We start from the raw sequence: 15,811 nt of genomic DNA on the forward strand, positions 1-15,811 counted from the left end.
ATGAATTGGAAATATTCTATCTCTATTTTTATTTTTCATATATTTAAATAAATTATTTATTTATTCTTAGAGAGAGAGAGGGAGGGAGGAAGAGAGGGAGAGAAACATCTATGCGTGGTTGCCTCTTGCACACCCCCTACTGGAGACTGGCCTGCACCCTAGGCATATGCCCTGACTGGGAATTGAACCAGCAACCCTTCTGTTCGCAGGCTGGCACTCAATCCACTGAGCCACAACAGCCAAGGTTCTATCTCTATTTTTAAAAAGTTTGTGTAAGGTTGACATTCTTTCTTTCCTAAATGTTTTCATTTACCAATGAAGCCATGAAGTTTTCTATTTGGAAATATATTTAATTAAAAATTCAATTCCTTGAACTAATATAGGGATATTAAATTAATTTGTCCATTTTATTCAGTTTGCTGAATTTATTGGTATAAAGTTAAATTTTGGTATAAAATTAGTATTATCTTATTTTTCTTTTAATGGCCAGTCTCTATATTGGTGATGTATTCTGTTGCATTACTGATACTGGTGATTTCACTCATTAATTTTATTAATTTTAGAATCCATTGATGATTTTTGTCTAAAATAATTATTACTGTGGTGGCTGTCAAATGCCGATTTTTCAATTACATCATTCCTTCTACATATATTAGTTGGAATTCTGCTATAAGAAAGAAACTTTCCTTATTTATTCATTTATACTGGTATTCTTATTTCATATATTTTATTTTTTCGATGTGTTATAATCTATTGTCATCATTATTTTTTCTAAGTCAGTGGGAGCTTGTTAATGCTGTCTTCTGAATCAATTTGATATGTCACCTTCATTTTTGAGCAATTATTTAGTTTTTGGAACTTTTAATTTCTGGTACCACAAAATTTTCCAGGCTCACCCCACATATCCCCAGGCACAGATGTGAAATTGGTGCCCTATTTTTTACACCATTGCTACTTGCAGACAAATCTCCTTCCTTCCTCAGCAAAAAACCCTTTCCTTAAATCTCATATCATGAAAATACGCTACCCAGTATCTTCTTTTCTGTAGTTCCCTTAGATATCCAGACCATGCCAAGCTTAATGGTTGCAGTCTAGATTTATGAGTACATCCATCAGCTGGACCCTTTGCATTACCCACTAATATTAATAAATTTCTCTAGCCCTTTCCTTCTCCTCTCTTCAAACATCTAACACCTCTTCATGCATATCATTCTTATGATGACCTCATTTTATACTTCACTGAGAAAATAAAAAACATTTGAAGAAAATTTCCAAAATCTACCGTCATGGTATCCCCTACTCACTTGCAATTGTGTTCTCCTATGCTGTTACCTATGGATGATCTCTCTTATATGCTTTTATCTAAGGCCAATATTTCCACGACAAAGAACTAAAACCTACTGAAGACTTATGATGTGGTTGACATTATTTTAAGCACTTAATGTTTATTCATTCTCATAAAAATTCTATGTATCCTGACTTTACACATGGAACACCATTTTCTAGAGAAACAACTATGGTGCATAGAAAAGAAAATTTCCTAGAGTTATACAGCTGTAAAGTGATAGGACTCCAATTTGAATCCAGGTAGTCTGTCTTCAGAATTTATGCTCTTAGCCACCAGCTATGCTGCTTCTCAGGATAGAGTCGATTATCTTTCACCTCCTCAAGGACTTTAGAAATTCTCCCCATTCTCTCCTGCATCCTATCTGTCAGCAAACAACATGTTATAATTTCCTCCATATTTTAAAAATAAAACCTCTCTTGAACCCAAATTGCCTGTCAGCAAACATCCTATTTCCTTGCCCTGACTTTCCCGTGAAACACTTCAAAAAATTGTCTATATTCACCAATACTCTCTATCTTCAGTATCTGTCCTCAGTTCCTGTTTCAGGCTCTCACTGTTAGTTTTTCCCACATTTTCCTGAAAGAGCTTTGATCAAGGCCACCAATGACCTCCATATTGCAAGTCCTAATGCTGAAACTTAGTCTTCATCTTGCTTTCTTTACTTGGGTTCCTTCACATGTTCTTTTGATGACTCCCAAATATTATCTCAAGGGTTTTTTTTTTTTTTTTTTACTACTTATACATCGTCACTTTGATGTCTAAAAGGCCTCTCAAACTTACTGTTCAAAACAAACTCCTGATCTTTCTGTTAGAAAAATCTGCCCAGCTCAGTAAATGGCAACCTCTGTCTTTGTTTCCCAGGCTAAAAATCCTGGTGTCATACTTAACTCCTTTCTTTTTAACTGCACACCTAATTCTTTAACAAATCCCAATTTCAAAATAGAACTATCACCCTGCACTTCCCATCACTCACTTCTGGGTCTTACCTTCCTGCCCCAGAAACTGTCAGGATGCCTAGCTTGGAGACTTTGAGGTTCTCAGCAATACTGGTCTTCTTTGTCGTTCACAGGAAATCTTCTCTCTTCCTCATTCTGCTTTTACATCCCTCCCCAAAGCTCAGTCCATGATGAAAGTATAGGATTTCAGAGAAGAAAGGCAAGGGAACAGAATTGTTTTAGGCAGTTCTACTTCCAACCTATCATGATGTTCCTCTATGGTGAGGAAGACCAAAATTTGGTAACTGTTTAAAATTAGGAGAGGAAAAATTATACAAAAAAAATTTTTAACATTTTAGTAAATTACCCTACCAGAGGGAAAGAACAATTCTCTTTTTATGGTATAGATAGGAGACTTGAGATGGAAGTAGCAGCAATAGGGAATGAGCACAATGCCACCAGCACATCTCACATTGAGGCATGTGGAGTATGAAAATGAACCAGCCTTCACTGAAGCAGGCTGCCAAGGAAGCATTGACTTCAGGGAAGAGTCTGTTTTTAATTCAGGCAAAGCAGGTAGAGGAAACACTCAAGGTGTGTGGGTATGAAATGAGGAATTTCCACTTTGGTCATTAACCAAAAATACAAAGCTAGAGGGTTATAAGACAAAAACTATTAATGTCCAAGTGTCCCAAGAATTTTGATAGAGTTAGTGTGTTAAACAATATAAAACACAAATTTCTATAGCATGCAAGTATAATCGTTTACAACAAAGCAGCATCTGTCTCAAGAGTAAAGGCAATATAATCATTGCAACCAAAGTTCAGTCTTATAGGACTTGCCTTGGGAAAAATGAAATTATTCAACTCCATGATAACAGTATACAACAAAATTAAAAATCCTACAAGAAAACACCATTATCCTCAACATGCCATACTGTTTATATTATTTTAAGAAAACTGATCATTTTTTTACCTTTTATCCTTATCTAAGTAATAGTAAAACATAAAGGCTAACTTAATGTCAAAGTTCACTATTTCCCACTACCTAAAATTGTAGCTATTATAAACTTATGTCCATTGATTCCAACTTTTATTTTAACCAAGGCTCAATAAAATATTTAGAATTTATAATTTTTACTTCTACACTAAACCAATGACATATTCAGTCCTCAATCATGCCATGTGAACCTCATCTATTTGTCCTTTGTTGGTTCATAGCCTGTCTTGAATACTTCCCTGCCCACCATTCATTCACTTAACAAAGGCAGCTCAGGCATCCTCTGTCTCTGTACAGGTGACTACTACAACACTTAAAACTCTCCATTCTTTCCCTCAGTAAGTATATAATTTTGGGCTTTCTGTGGTAGACTATAAGGAACTTGAGGGCAAACACTGTGTTGTCATCTTGGTAACCTCAGCACTTAACACATGTAATCTGTACATATTAGGATCTCAGGTATTTTTCTGAATAACTAAATTAGTGTTATCCTTGCTACTTCCTACCCTGGGAAATAGTAGGTCACACAGTAAGCAGAGCAGAATCATCAGGAGAGTTAAAAGAATTTCCTAATGTCAGAAACTACTAGGAAATTATTGTTAATCTTGTTGGTAGTGATGATTATGGTTAGGTAGAAAAAATATCCTTATCGTTAGAAATACATATTAAAGCAGTTAATGAAATGACATTGATGCATATGGAATTTACTTTAAAATACTCCAACAACAAAGTAGGTAATGTAATATGACAAATGACTATTGTTAAAATTAGTTATGTATATACCCTAATCTATTCCAACATTTAAAATGTAACTGTCAAGATGATAAAAATATATGACGAATCTAGAAATTAATGTGATTACCCCTCAGTAAATCAGTAAGAAGTAATATAATGCTCTAATATGAGAGGATGTGACATACTTAAGAAAGTATAATATAGTATAATTTAAATGTAACCAAAAATGTTTTACACTGGGATAACTAAAAGGATATCAATCCAAACTACTTATGAGGCGCAGAAAGGGAATCTCTTATTTGGAAATAATTTATTTACATTTAAGAAAGTAAATTTCAAATACTACATGAGCCAAAAATATGATGAATTATTTATTGCATTTAAGGAAAATAAGTTTTTCCTTAAATATAATCAATTATTTATTGCATTTAAGGAAAATAAATTTTTCTTTACATATCTTCTTGAACATTTCTTGTTATACATGTAAAACCAATGTGTTCACTGATGTAACTTAATATAAATAACCTTAATATTACAAAAAATAAGATTTACAATTCAGGATCACTTCAGAAATACAGAATCTTATGTTAATATTGTAATATCTCTGGATATTTTTAAAGAAGTTAATAAAAAGACACCTTCCATCCTTTCACCCTTTCCTAGGATTCTTTTACAAAAAGAAAGATTGTCCTAAGAAGAAAATTAAAATTGTCACTGATTCATCTTACAAGGGGTTAAATTCTTGTTAATTACCTGTACTTATGTGACAAAGAAAGAATTATTTCTTCATTATATACTTCTCCTTTGCCACCAACTAACCCAAGAAACTTAACACTCCGGGCCATTAACATGTTTTTCATTTAAAATATTTTGCCAACCCATTTATATGTATTTTACTAGAATAAAGAAAGATAAAATGCCATAGAGTCAAGAAGGATTATTTTATAAATCGGTTAATCTCTCTTTGACATTTTTGCCCAGAAAAGACTGGGCAATATCTTTTTTTGTTTTCAATATCCAATTAATGTTTTTAGTTTTTTATTTTTTGTAAGTAAAAATAACATTACATATCCAATGTAAAAATCATTTATTTCCTTTTCCTCACGCTCACTTTCTGAGCATAAACAGATCTCTACGCTTTCCTACACTTTTAGGAAAGTAGTCACTCTCAGTGTTATGAGTTGTTCTATTTTTAAGAGGTTTAGAAGTGTTGAGAATGTAATTCCAGGACAGGTTCGTTTCTTCTTGCTTCAGTGACATTTCTATGTACCTTAAAGACAATGAAAATGTGCAAAATGAAGGGCACTACTGCACATATTGTGTCCACGGCTCCAGAAACTTATAAGAAACTAGAAATATTCTGTGCCTTTGTGTACATTTTCTTCTTATGTCTTCTTTGGTTAGGTCAAATAGCCAACAGCTGCTAGCGTCATAAGCAAAACTGTCAGTATTACAAATGTGTGTCCTGAAAGTTAAAAAAAACATTAAAATCAAAATAATTTTATTTACTGGTGATAAACATGAAATTTTTATTTAGTATGTGATGAGCCACGAAGAAGAATTAATTGGTTAATTTGGGATGTCAAACAAATGCAAAAGCAGTAAATTACAGAGTATGGACAACCTCAACCAGTGTAGAGTTAGAGATTAGTAAAGTGGTCAAGATGGAATCAATGAAGATACTTTCAGATTAAAAGTTAGTGAGAACTCCTTGACTACTGCATGTGAAATAGAGAAACATTTTGTTAAAAAAGAAGACACCTAGAAAGTTTCACAGATATGGTTACATAAAGTTATTTTTGTATAATAACTGTGTGACAACATAAAAGAGATACCTTATAAAGTTCATAAACAAGACTTATAAAAGATACCTTACATCAAATTTTAATATTTCTTAAACACTGGAAACCCTAAAAACCATCAAGCAAAAAGAATAAATAAATACAATATAAGTCAATCATCTCATGATGCAAATAGTCATAATGAAGGCATTCTTATTTGTAAGCTTTAATGTTTCAATCTTCTGGGGGGGGGGGGTTTCCAAATATTTATGGCATTGCTAGCATCTAACTGTTACAATGAACTAAGTGCAAAATGCAGGATGAGATGATGAGCATATTGCTGAAAAGTCAAGAACTGATAATATGTCATGTTAATAAGAGATTCAATATGTTAGTCACTCATTCCAAAAAAATAAAACAGTTCTGACAATAATAGAAACTTAAGCTCTATTATCCTCAAATAGTACCAGACAAATCCTGATCCAGCAGTATTGATGGAATTGTGAATCATAAATGTCACTTTATAGAACCATATACCTTTCATAATCTACCAGAAGGTCATACATCTGAGACATCATCAGTCACACTTAAATTATGAAATGTGACATTGACTGCTTTGTTGTTCTCCTGGGGGTAATAAGAGCTGAATATTAGAGAAAGAAAACATTAATTGAATTAAATATTTTTAATTTGAATCAAAAAGCAATACCGGCAGTTGCTTACAATCACATCCTTTTTCTAAACTAAAATATATCATACAAACCCAACACTTCTAAAAGAAGTAAATAAATCCTCCCATAGGCAAACACAAAGAATCACCACGTGAAGGTACATAATTACTTTCATACTCATTAAGATCAAATCCTCTTTACGATCAAATTTTAATTAAGTTGATATGAAATCGGGAAAATAACCAGGAATGTATGAAGTTAGCTCTTACTTTACACAGCTTTTACTCCTCAAATAAGGCAAGTGGAGTGTTTTTAAAGGGCACACACAAAAAAAGGCAAATTCTTTCTTAGAGGCTTTTGCCTGAATTTTCTTATTCAGAAATAGAGGGATTAGGTTTGCTGTAAAACCCCAATAAAACTCAAAACTAATATTCCCTCTTATGCTTCAGCAATTTTCATCCTTTTAAAAATATCACAGTCAATTATTTCACCAAAGTATATAAAGAAACTGATGATAGCCAAGAACTAGCACCCTGTAAACTCATCACCTGCGGGTAACCCCTCTCACCTCCGGAGCCCCAGAGCACTGACTTTGGAAGATAAATTGATAATGTTCTAACCCAGAAGGAGAGCTGGAATTGATGCAAGGAAGAGCATGAGGTGGGTGGTTTACTTTTTTCCAGAGTAGTTTTTTGGGTCACCTGTATCAAAGTACTTTACGTGACTTAGACCTCTGTTCATTTTTGCTGAGCTCTAAATTTTATTCTTTAAAGTTTTTTGAAAAACCTGAAAAGAAAGTTATATTTTACTACATTTGCTACTCTAACCTCTATATTACTTTATTATTAGTAAAAACTATTTTAGAAACTCCAGGACGAAAAATATGGTCAAATATTTTATTAAAATACTGAATGATTTAGTGATTTAAAGATCATTCACATACTTTAGTTTATAAAAGGCTTAAATAATGTTAATTTAAGGAGAAAGGAAAGAGTTATATAGGGCAGAAAGTACATAGCTCACATCACCCAAAGAATTAAAACAGGCAATTTAGTAACAGCATTAAAATATAGTTGTTCTTTCCTTTTTTTATTTACTGTGTATTTATTAATGTCATCATAATTATTTTCAAATTATAATTTAAAGATAGATTTGAATACAAACAAATTAAAATTTTCTGCATTTTATTATTATGAGAAAAAGGCAATTTAAAAATTACAGGTACTCAAAAGTTAGGTAAATACATACATATATACATGATTTTTTCTTTTTTTTTTTGCCAGTAAGAAGAAATTTACTTTGTTTTGTTTTGTTTCCTTTTCTTTTTTATTGCATTTACAGGGGTGAAAATGTAGGCATTAGGGAAGTGTAGAAAAAACTCAAGAGTTTATATAAACTCTGCAATTAGTTTTCTCAGCAATAAAATATACAAAAAACAGAAGAGGGTCAGTTTAAATAATCCTGTTTGTCTACAGAATACAAGAGCTAACCATGACAATATATGTAATATATGAATATATAATGCAGATCAGATGTTTCAAACAATACTGATATTTTCCCGTGTTACTGTTTTGCCACCTATGGGCCCTACCACATGCCAAACAATGTTCTAACCTCTTTACAGGTAGAAATTCATTTGATCCTTACTATTATCCCAGAAGGTAAGTTCTCTATGCCTCCCATTTTATAAATGAGAAAACTGAGGCCTAGAGAGGTTAGGTTGCTCATAGCAACATGGCCCATAAACAGCAGACACAGGCTTGAAGCAAGCAGTCGGATTCCAAAGCCTGTCCTCTTAGGCACTGGGCTGTCTGTGGCTAGACTGGCATGTATTAATACATACAACTCAGAAAAACGCCTAAGTATAGGCAGTTTAACAATTAGTTAGACGCTGGTTTTTTCTAGATTTCTTGGTTTCTGTACAATACACATATGCTACCATAAATTATTCTAAGGAAAAGGTAAAATGATTAATAGATTTCAAAGTGAAACTTTGGCTTTCAAATCATTTTCCTTTGAAATGTTAATGCCCTTGAACATATTGACAAATTAAAAAAAGACAGTCTGTTCATCAAGGATGGTAATTATAGACAAAAGAAATAAAGAAATCATATGTCAAAACATACAATTAAGCTAAGAAAATTATCTCTTTATGATACAGCATCAAGCTTTATTGGAAAGAAGCCAAGAATAAATGTTTTAATGCTCACCCTGATTTTCCATAGTCCCAGAAAATTTTGCCTAGAATTATGATACCAGTTATTATAGTACCAGCAACAAGTCCTTGAGGGGGAAAAATTTGGTAACATAGTTAATACAATCATAAACATATGATTACATATACAGTGTAATATCACAATGAAAAACATACTGGTTATGAAGCAAGTTAAAGAAACCATTGCAGTGCTGCCTTCGGCAGCACATATTCTAAACTATGAATAATACAGAGAAGATTAGCATGGCCCCTGTACAAGGATGACATGCGAATTCGTGAAGCGTTCCATATTCTTAAAATATACATAGAAGACAGAAATTATACTTTGTACATGGCCTCCTTGTGTTAAAACTTTGAGAGTGTCTGAGGGAGGGGGATAATGGGGGAAACAAGGGGAAGGGTCATCAAGGAACATGTATAAAGGACCCATGGACAAAGCAAAAGGGGGAAAGGATTGAGGGTGGGAGGTGGGGGTGGGTGGGGTGGGAAAATGGAGACAACTGCACTTGAACAATTAAAAAAAAAAAGTTCAAGAACAAGAGTTATATATTATTTATCCTCTATCCTGTTTTCTTTCAAAATATGAAATAAAATATTAAAAATAAAGGATCAATGATCAAATAAAATTTGTTTGATAGGTTTAAGAAGGTTATAAAGTTTTTAACCCCACCATGCTTAATTCTAAGTGCTTTGATCTTTCATATACGTATTTCCTCCCCACTGTACCCTCCAATGTCCTGAACTCTACTCTTTTGATCTGTACTACAAAGGAAATTAGAGATGATACCAGAAAAGCGAATGGAAACTAATGCGTATAATAAGTGTATTTGGTTCCAAATCAGCAATATATAGTTATCACACAATTGCATGACTATGTGGACACATGATTTTAAAAAAAAAACAGCTATTTCTACCACAGGTAAGTTTTTACAGTACTTCACCCAATCAATATCTTTAATCTATGCCCTAAGATCATATCATTAGCTAGGAACAACAATATTCATAAAATAAATCATGGTTCTTTAAAATCTTTTAGTTTTTTTCCCTTCGCTATGTCCCATTCATCTCATTTTCAATTTGAATGGTAAATGAAGACAAAAATTTAAAAGTGATCTAAAATAGCTAGATGAGAGAAGTAAAAGCCTATTTCTAGAACACTAATGAGTACATATATGTAATTCTTGGAAAAAAGTGTTTAACAGAAAACCAAAGCAAAATGCAAAAATTTGAGAAACAGTTCTATGTAACAATTGCTTCATAAATTATTAAGAGAATACTATCTCACAAATTAGAAAGAAGAAAGAACTTTAAGGTATAAAGGCAATAGCTTATGATGTCAAAATCCACTTGGTATCTATGTAAAATCATCCCAAAGATGAATCGATATCAATTTAATGCTTACACAACTTGGGATAAATGAAACTATGGATTATGAATAAAATTATGATTGTGATTCCAATATTCCTAGTCATTAACTGAAGAGCTCTGAGGCAGAAAAATTAGACAATTTAGAAAATGATTTTCTCCAAGAAAAAGGAGTATTTTTAGTAAGGTTCCCTGATGTAGAACTATTTTTACATACTGTTTAAAATGTTGCAAAGCAGTTTGTCATCTATTATATCTCATTTGATAACCTCCAATAACTAGCATACTGCTTGGAAAATAGTAGAAAAAGTGTTTAGTAAATATTTATTAAATCACATAGAATGACTTTTTTTTTTTTTTTTTTTTTTTTTTTACAGATGAGACAATATAGCATCTTCATTTTCAAAAAACCCAAGTCAGAATTATACCTACAAGATCTGGTGTTAATTAAATGATGCTTGTCTCCTTTTCTGAAGAAATATGGGTTCACCTAGACACTTTGAAAGATCTTACTTATATCTAATAAAGTAGAAATATATTCGATATGCTCCAAAATATAAGAAAGTTGTGGATAGGCTTTGTTCTTCCTCCTAAACTTACTCAATGTAATAGATAAATGGAATGAGGTCTGTGGACAAGTGAAGTCACACTGGAAAGATGCTTTTGCAGAAGAAAAAGGAATGTACTTGAGTAAACCTTAAATTTTCAGATTTGTAAGTCAGGATTCAATACCACTTTCTCAGCAACAACTAGCAGTACCCTTTAAGTGTCTTGCTATTTATTATCAGTGGATTTCCTAGATCTCTGTCTTTCTTCAGAAGTTTAAAAATATATATTTTCTTTATTTTTAGAGAGAGGAAGGGAAGGAGAAACAGGAGAGAAACATTGATGTGAGACAGAAACATTGATCAGGGTTGCCTCCTGCATGCACCCTAACTGGGGATTTAATCCAAAACCTAGGCATGTGCCCTGACCAGAAATTAAACCAGCGATGCTTCACTTTGCAGAACAATGCCAAACCATCTGAGCCATACCAGTCAGGGCTTCAAATTCAGTAAATGAGTGGATAAAAAAAACTATGTTACATTTACATAATGGAATACCATGCAGCAGAAAGAAAGAAGAAGGAATTCCTACCCTTTGTGACAACATGGATGGAACTGGAGACTATTATGCTAAGAGAAATAAGCCAGTTGGAGAAAGACAAATACCATATGATCTCATGAGAGGAATCTCATGAACAAAATAAACTAACAAGCAAAATAAAACCAGAGACATAGAAACAAGGAACAGACTGACAGCTCCCAGAGGAAAGGGGAGGAGGGAATAGTAGAAAGAAGGGGAAAGGATAAGTTAAAGAACACATATGAATGGTCCATGGATATGGACAATGGAATGGGAATGGACTCTGGGAGAAGGGAGTGGTCTGGACAGAGAAGGACAAAGGGGGAAAAAATGGGACAACTGTAATAGAATAAACAAGAATAAAAATAAATAAAATAAAATGTTAAGGGTTAAAGATAAAAATTCTTAAAAACAGCAAGAGAAAAGCAGTTATCTACAAGGGAGATCCTGTAAGACTAACTGCTGATTTACTAACAGAAACTTTGCAGGCCAGAAGGGATTGGCAAGAAATATTCAAAATGATGAAAAACAAAGACCTACAAGCAAGGTTGCTCTACCCAGCAAAATAATCATTTAGAATTGAAGAAGAGATAAAGAGCTTCTCAGACAAGAAAAATCTAAAGAAATTCATCATCACTAAACCAGTATTACAGGAATGTTAAAAGATCTACTTTAAGAAGAAAAAAAGATTAAAATATTATAATAAAATGGCAATAAATGTATATTTATCAACAATTACTTTAAATCCAAATGGATTAAATGCTCCAATCAAAAGACATATGGTGGCCAAATGGAAAACAAAACAAACCCATTACATATGTTGCCTACAAGAGGCATGCCCAGATTGAAAGACACAGACTAAATGTAAAGGGATGGAAAAAGATATTTCATGAAAATGGAAACAAACAAACGAAAAAGCTCAAGTAGCAATATTTGTACCAGAAAAAACAGACTTTAAAACAAAGGCTATGTAACAATAAACAAAGAAGGACCCAGCAATTCCATTTCTGGATATTTATCCAAAGAAACCCAAAACATTAAATCAAAAAGACATATACATCCATATTTCCATTACAGCATTATTTAAAATAGCCAAGATAGGAATGCAGCCTAAGTGCCCATAAATTGATGAATGAATAAAGAAAAATTGGTGCATATTTGCAATGAAATATGACTCAGCCATACAAAGGAATGAAACCTTGCCATCTACAACAACCTGGATGGACCTAGAGGGTACTGTGCTGAGTGAAATAAGCCAGACAAAGGAAGGCAAATGCCACATGATTTCACTTATATGTAGAATTTTTTAAAAATAGATTAACAAGCAGAACAGAAATAGACTCATAGATACAGAGGACATTTTGACAGTTGCCAGATGGAACTGGGATTGGCAGAATGGGTAAAAAAAAGTGAAGAGACTAGTAAGTACATTTTGGTGTTTACAGAATAGTCATGGGGACATAAAGTACAACACAGAAAATATAGTCAGTAAATTGTATGATGTCAGATGGGTACTAGATTTTATCTAGATGATCTACTAAGTTATATAATGTCTAATCACCGGGTTGTACACTGAAATTAATATTGTATGTCAACTGTAATTGAAAAATAAAAAATATTTATTAAAATAACAAATTACCACTCTAAAAAAATGAAAATTTTTAAGTTTATGTTTTACAAGTATAGGATCAGGAAAAAAAATATTGCTGTATGTCTGATTTAAATAGGGAGGAGCTCTACTTATCTTGGGGCACAAGTTGAAATTACAAGTAACACTAAAGAAAGCTTACTGGGAAGTCACATAGTATATACTTCAAGAATTTCAGAGCAAATAAGCACTTCAAATCTTTATTGAACCATGTGAGAAAAAGCTCATCTATAAACTCATCACTGTTTTCAACATTAAATCATGATATTTTCATTTATAATACATTTATTTCTATTAAAATATAAAATAAACAAATTGAATTCCAACTCTTTGAATCTTTCAAGACAAATCTTTTATCTTTGGGGAAGTTTATTGAAAATATAAAAGAACTATAAACATCATTTTTAAATAGTAAAAACTACCTGTTTTCAGCATTAAAGTCCTTTGGCTAATTTATGCATGTATAACATAGGAGACTCTAAACTACAAGGACACAATTTTAAAATATACACTTTTTTATGACTACTTTTAATTGGATGCTACTTATCAATATGTATGTTTAACTGTATTGCTTTTTAACAAACATTTCCCTATCTTCTTTAGAAGTTTATTAATCTTCTGGTTAATGTATAACATCAAATAATATATTTATGGACAAAAAAATGGACTGTACCAAATGCAAAAAGAAATTGCAACACAGATATATGATTCTGGCTTCATGCCTAGAGCAACAGAATATTTTTTTTTAGCTTTTTCTTATCTTTAAAATTTTTAATGATAAACCTTTATCTAATATTCTTTTTTTATTGTTGTTTAGTCACAGTGTCCCTCCTTTTCCCCATTGCTCACCTCTACCCCATCCTCCCCCATCCCCCCAGTCAGTCCCCCCACATTGTCCGTGCTCATGAGTCCTCTATTTTTGTTCCCTTTCTTGTCCCTTTCCCTTCTTAACCCCCTTCCCCCTCCCCTGTGGTCATTGTCAGTTTCTTCTTTATTTCCATGTCTGTGGTTCTATTTTGCTCATTTGTTTGTTTTGCTGATTAGCCTCTACTCATAGGTAAAATCATATGGTATTTGTCTCTCACTGCCTCCCTTATTTCACTTAGCATAGTGCTCTCCAGTTCCATCCATGCTGTTGTGAAGGGTAGGAGTTCTTGCTTTCTTTCTGCAGTGTAGTATTCCATTGTGTAAATGTTATATCTTAAAAATAACTTTGCTTACAATCATTAGCAAGGAAGGGAAAAGAAGAACATGAATCAAAGGTAGCACTCTTTGTTTCATTTGGGAGCAGGACAGAAGTCTAGATATGGTCAAGAAACATTTTCTGTTTAATTATAAAATACTTGAGGATAGAAACTGTATTAGTAATGTTCTCTTTCTAGTGTTTCTTCAGCCCCTAGAATGATTCATTGATGCAATAGTCATGCAATGATATTTAATTGATGTGCCCAATGATTTGAAGCTGTCCTAAAACTACCTTGGAATAAGAACATGGTTGGGCCATTCTGGCAGGTGTGAGGTGATATCTCATTGTGGTTTTAATTTGCATCTCTCTGATGGCTAGTGATGTTGAGCATCTTTTCATATGTCTATAGGCCATCTGTATGTCCTCCTTGGAGAAGTGTCTTATTCAGATCCTTTGCCCATGTTTTAATTGGGTTGTATGTCTTCCTGGTGTTGAGTTGTATGAGTTCTTTATGTATTTTGGAAATTAAACCCTTGTCCAAGGTATCATTGGCAAATATGTTCTCTCATACAATCAGTTCCTTGTTCAATTTGACAATGATTTCTTTAGCTGTGCAGCTTTTTAGTTTGATATAGTCCCATTTTTTCTCTTTTATTTCCTTTGCCCTGTAAGGTATATTGGCAAAAATATTGCTACATCGGATATCTGAAATTTTCCTGCCCATGTGTTCCTCTAGGACTTTTATGGTATCATGACTTATATTTAAATCTTTTATCCATTTTGAGTTTATTCTGGTGTATAGTCATCATTAATAAATCAACAAGTAACAAGTGCTGGCGAAGATGCAGAGAAAAGGGGACCCTAGGGCACTTTTGGTGGGAATGCAGACTGGCTCAGCTACTGTGGAAAACAGTATGGAATTTCCTTAAAAAACTAAAAATGGAAACTTCCTTTTGACACAGTGATTCTGCTGCTGGGAAGATACCCTAAGAATCCTGAATCACCAATTCAAAAGAACTTATGCACCCCTATGTTCACAGTGGTGCTATTTACAATAACCAAGTGCTGGAAACAACCTAAGTGCCCATCAGTAAATGAGTGGATCAGAGAACTGTGGTACATTTACATGTGGAATATTATGCAGCAGGAAGAAAGATGGAACTCCTACCTTTTGCAACAGCATGGATGGATCTGGAAAATATTATGCTAAGTGAAATAAACTAGTTGGTGAAAGAGAAATACCATACGATCTTACCTATAAGAGGAATCTAATGAACAAACTAAACTAATGAACAAAATAGAACCACAGGCATGGACACATGGAACAGACTGAAAATGACTGGGGTTGGGGTAGAGGGATAATGATGCCAAGAAGAGGAAGGGATCCAGAGGAAGGGATAATGATGGAAAGAAGGGGAAGGGATCTAAACTTTTGGTGTCTCTGGGCCACACTAGAAGAAGAATTGTCTTGGGCCACACATTAAATACACTGAGACACATAATCATACCCAAAAAAGAAAAAAATGTCAAAATATTTTAAGTAACTTTACGATATTGTGTTATCCGCATTCACAGCCATCCTGGGCTGCACATGGCCTACAGGCTGCATGGTGGATACCACTAATAGACAAAAAAACATGTATGAATGACCCACAGACATGGACAACAGTCCATTTGGGAATTGACTGTGGGAGGAGAGTATGGGATGGGCAAAGGTAAAAAAACTGAGACAACTGTAATAGAGTAACAATTAAAAATGATTTTTTAAAAAAGATCATGGTTTGTAATACTTAACAACACACC

At 33.2% G+C, this 15,811-nt stretch overlaps 1 protein-coding gene and 1 non-coding gene across 8 annotated transcripts in view; one reads left to right on the forward strand and one right to left on the reverse strand.

Moving 5' to 3' along the window:
- Positions 1-4,438: 4,438 nt before the first annotated feature.
- CD55 (CD55 molecule (Cromer blood group)) overlaps positions 4,439-15,811 on the reverse strand; it is a 32,868-nt gene continuing 21,495 nt past the window's right edge. For 4 of the 7 annotated variants that reach the window (XM_054563487.1, XM_054563483.1, XM_054563486.1 and 1 more), the window contains 2 exons: positions 8,680-8,752; positions 4,439-5,482 (listed from right to left, as the gene is read on the reverse strand). In XM_054563487.1, the coding sequence (XP_054419462.1) occupies positions 5,323-5,482; positions 8,680-8,752 (233 nt within the window). In that variant the 3' untranslated portion in view covers positions 4,439-5,322. Of the gene's footprint in view, positions 5,483-6,335; positions 6,442-8,679; positions 8,753-15,811 lie in introns of all 7 variants that reach the window. The other 3 variants (XR_008528270.1, XM_054563484.1, XM_054563485.1) reach the window with 3 other exon arrangements.
- LOC129062476 (U6 spliceosomal RNA) lies at positions 8,873-8,979 on the forward strand. The gene has a single exon (XR_008528272.1). It is a non-coding gene; the product is annotated as a U6 spliceosomal RNA (small nuclear RNA).

The sequence above is a fragment of the Pteronotus mesoamericanus genome, unplaced genomic scaffold (assembly GCF_021234165.1).
Source record: "Pteronotus mesoamericanus isolate MK-2021 breed Mesoamerican mustached bat unplaced genomic scaffold, CSHL_Meso_final scaffold_705, whole genome shotgun sequence".
Taxonomy (NCBI): Eukaryota; Metazoa; Chordata; class Mammalia; order Chiroptera; family Mormoopidae; genus Pteronotus; species Pteronotus mesoamericanus.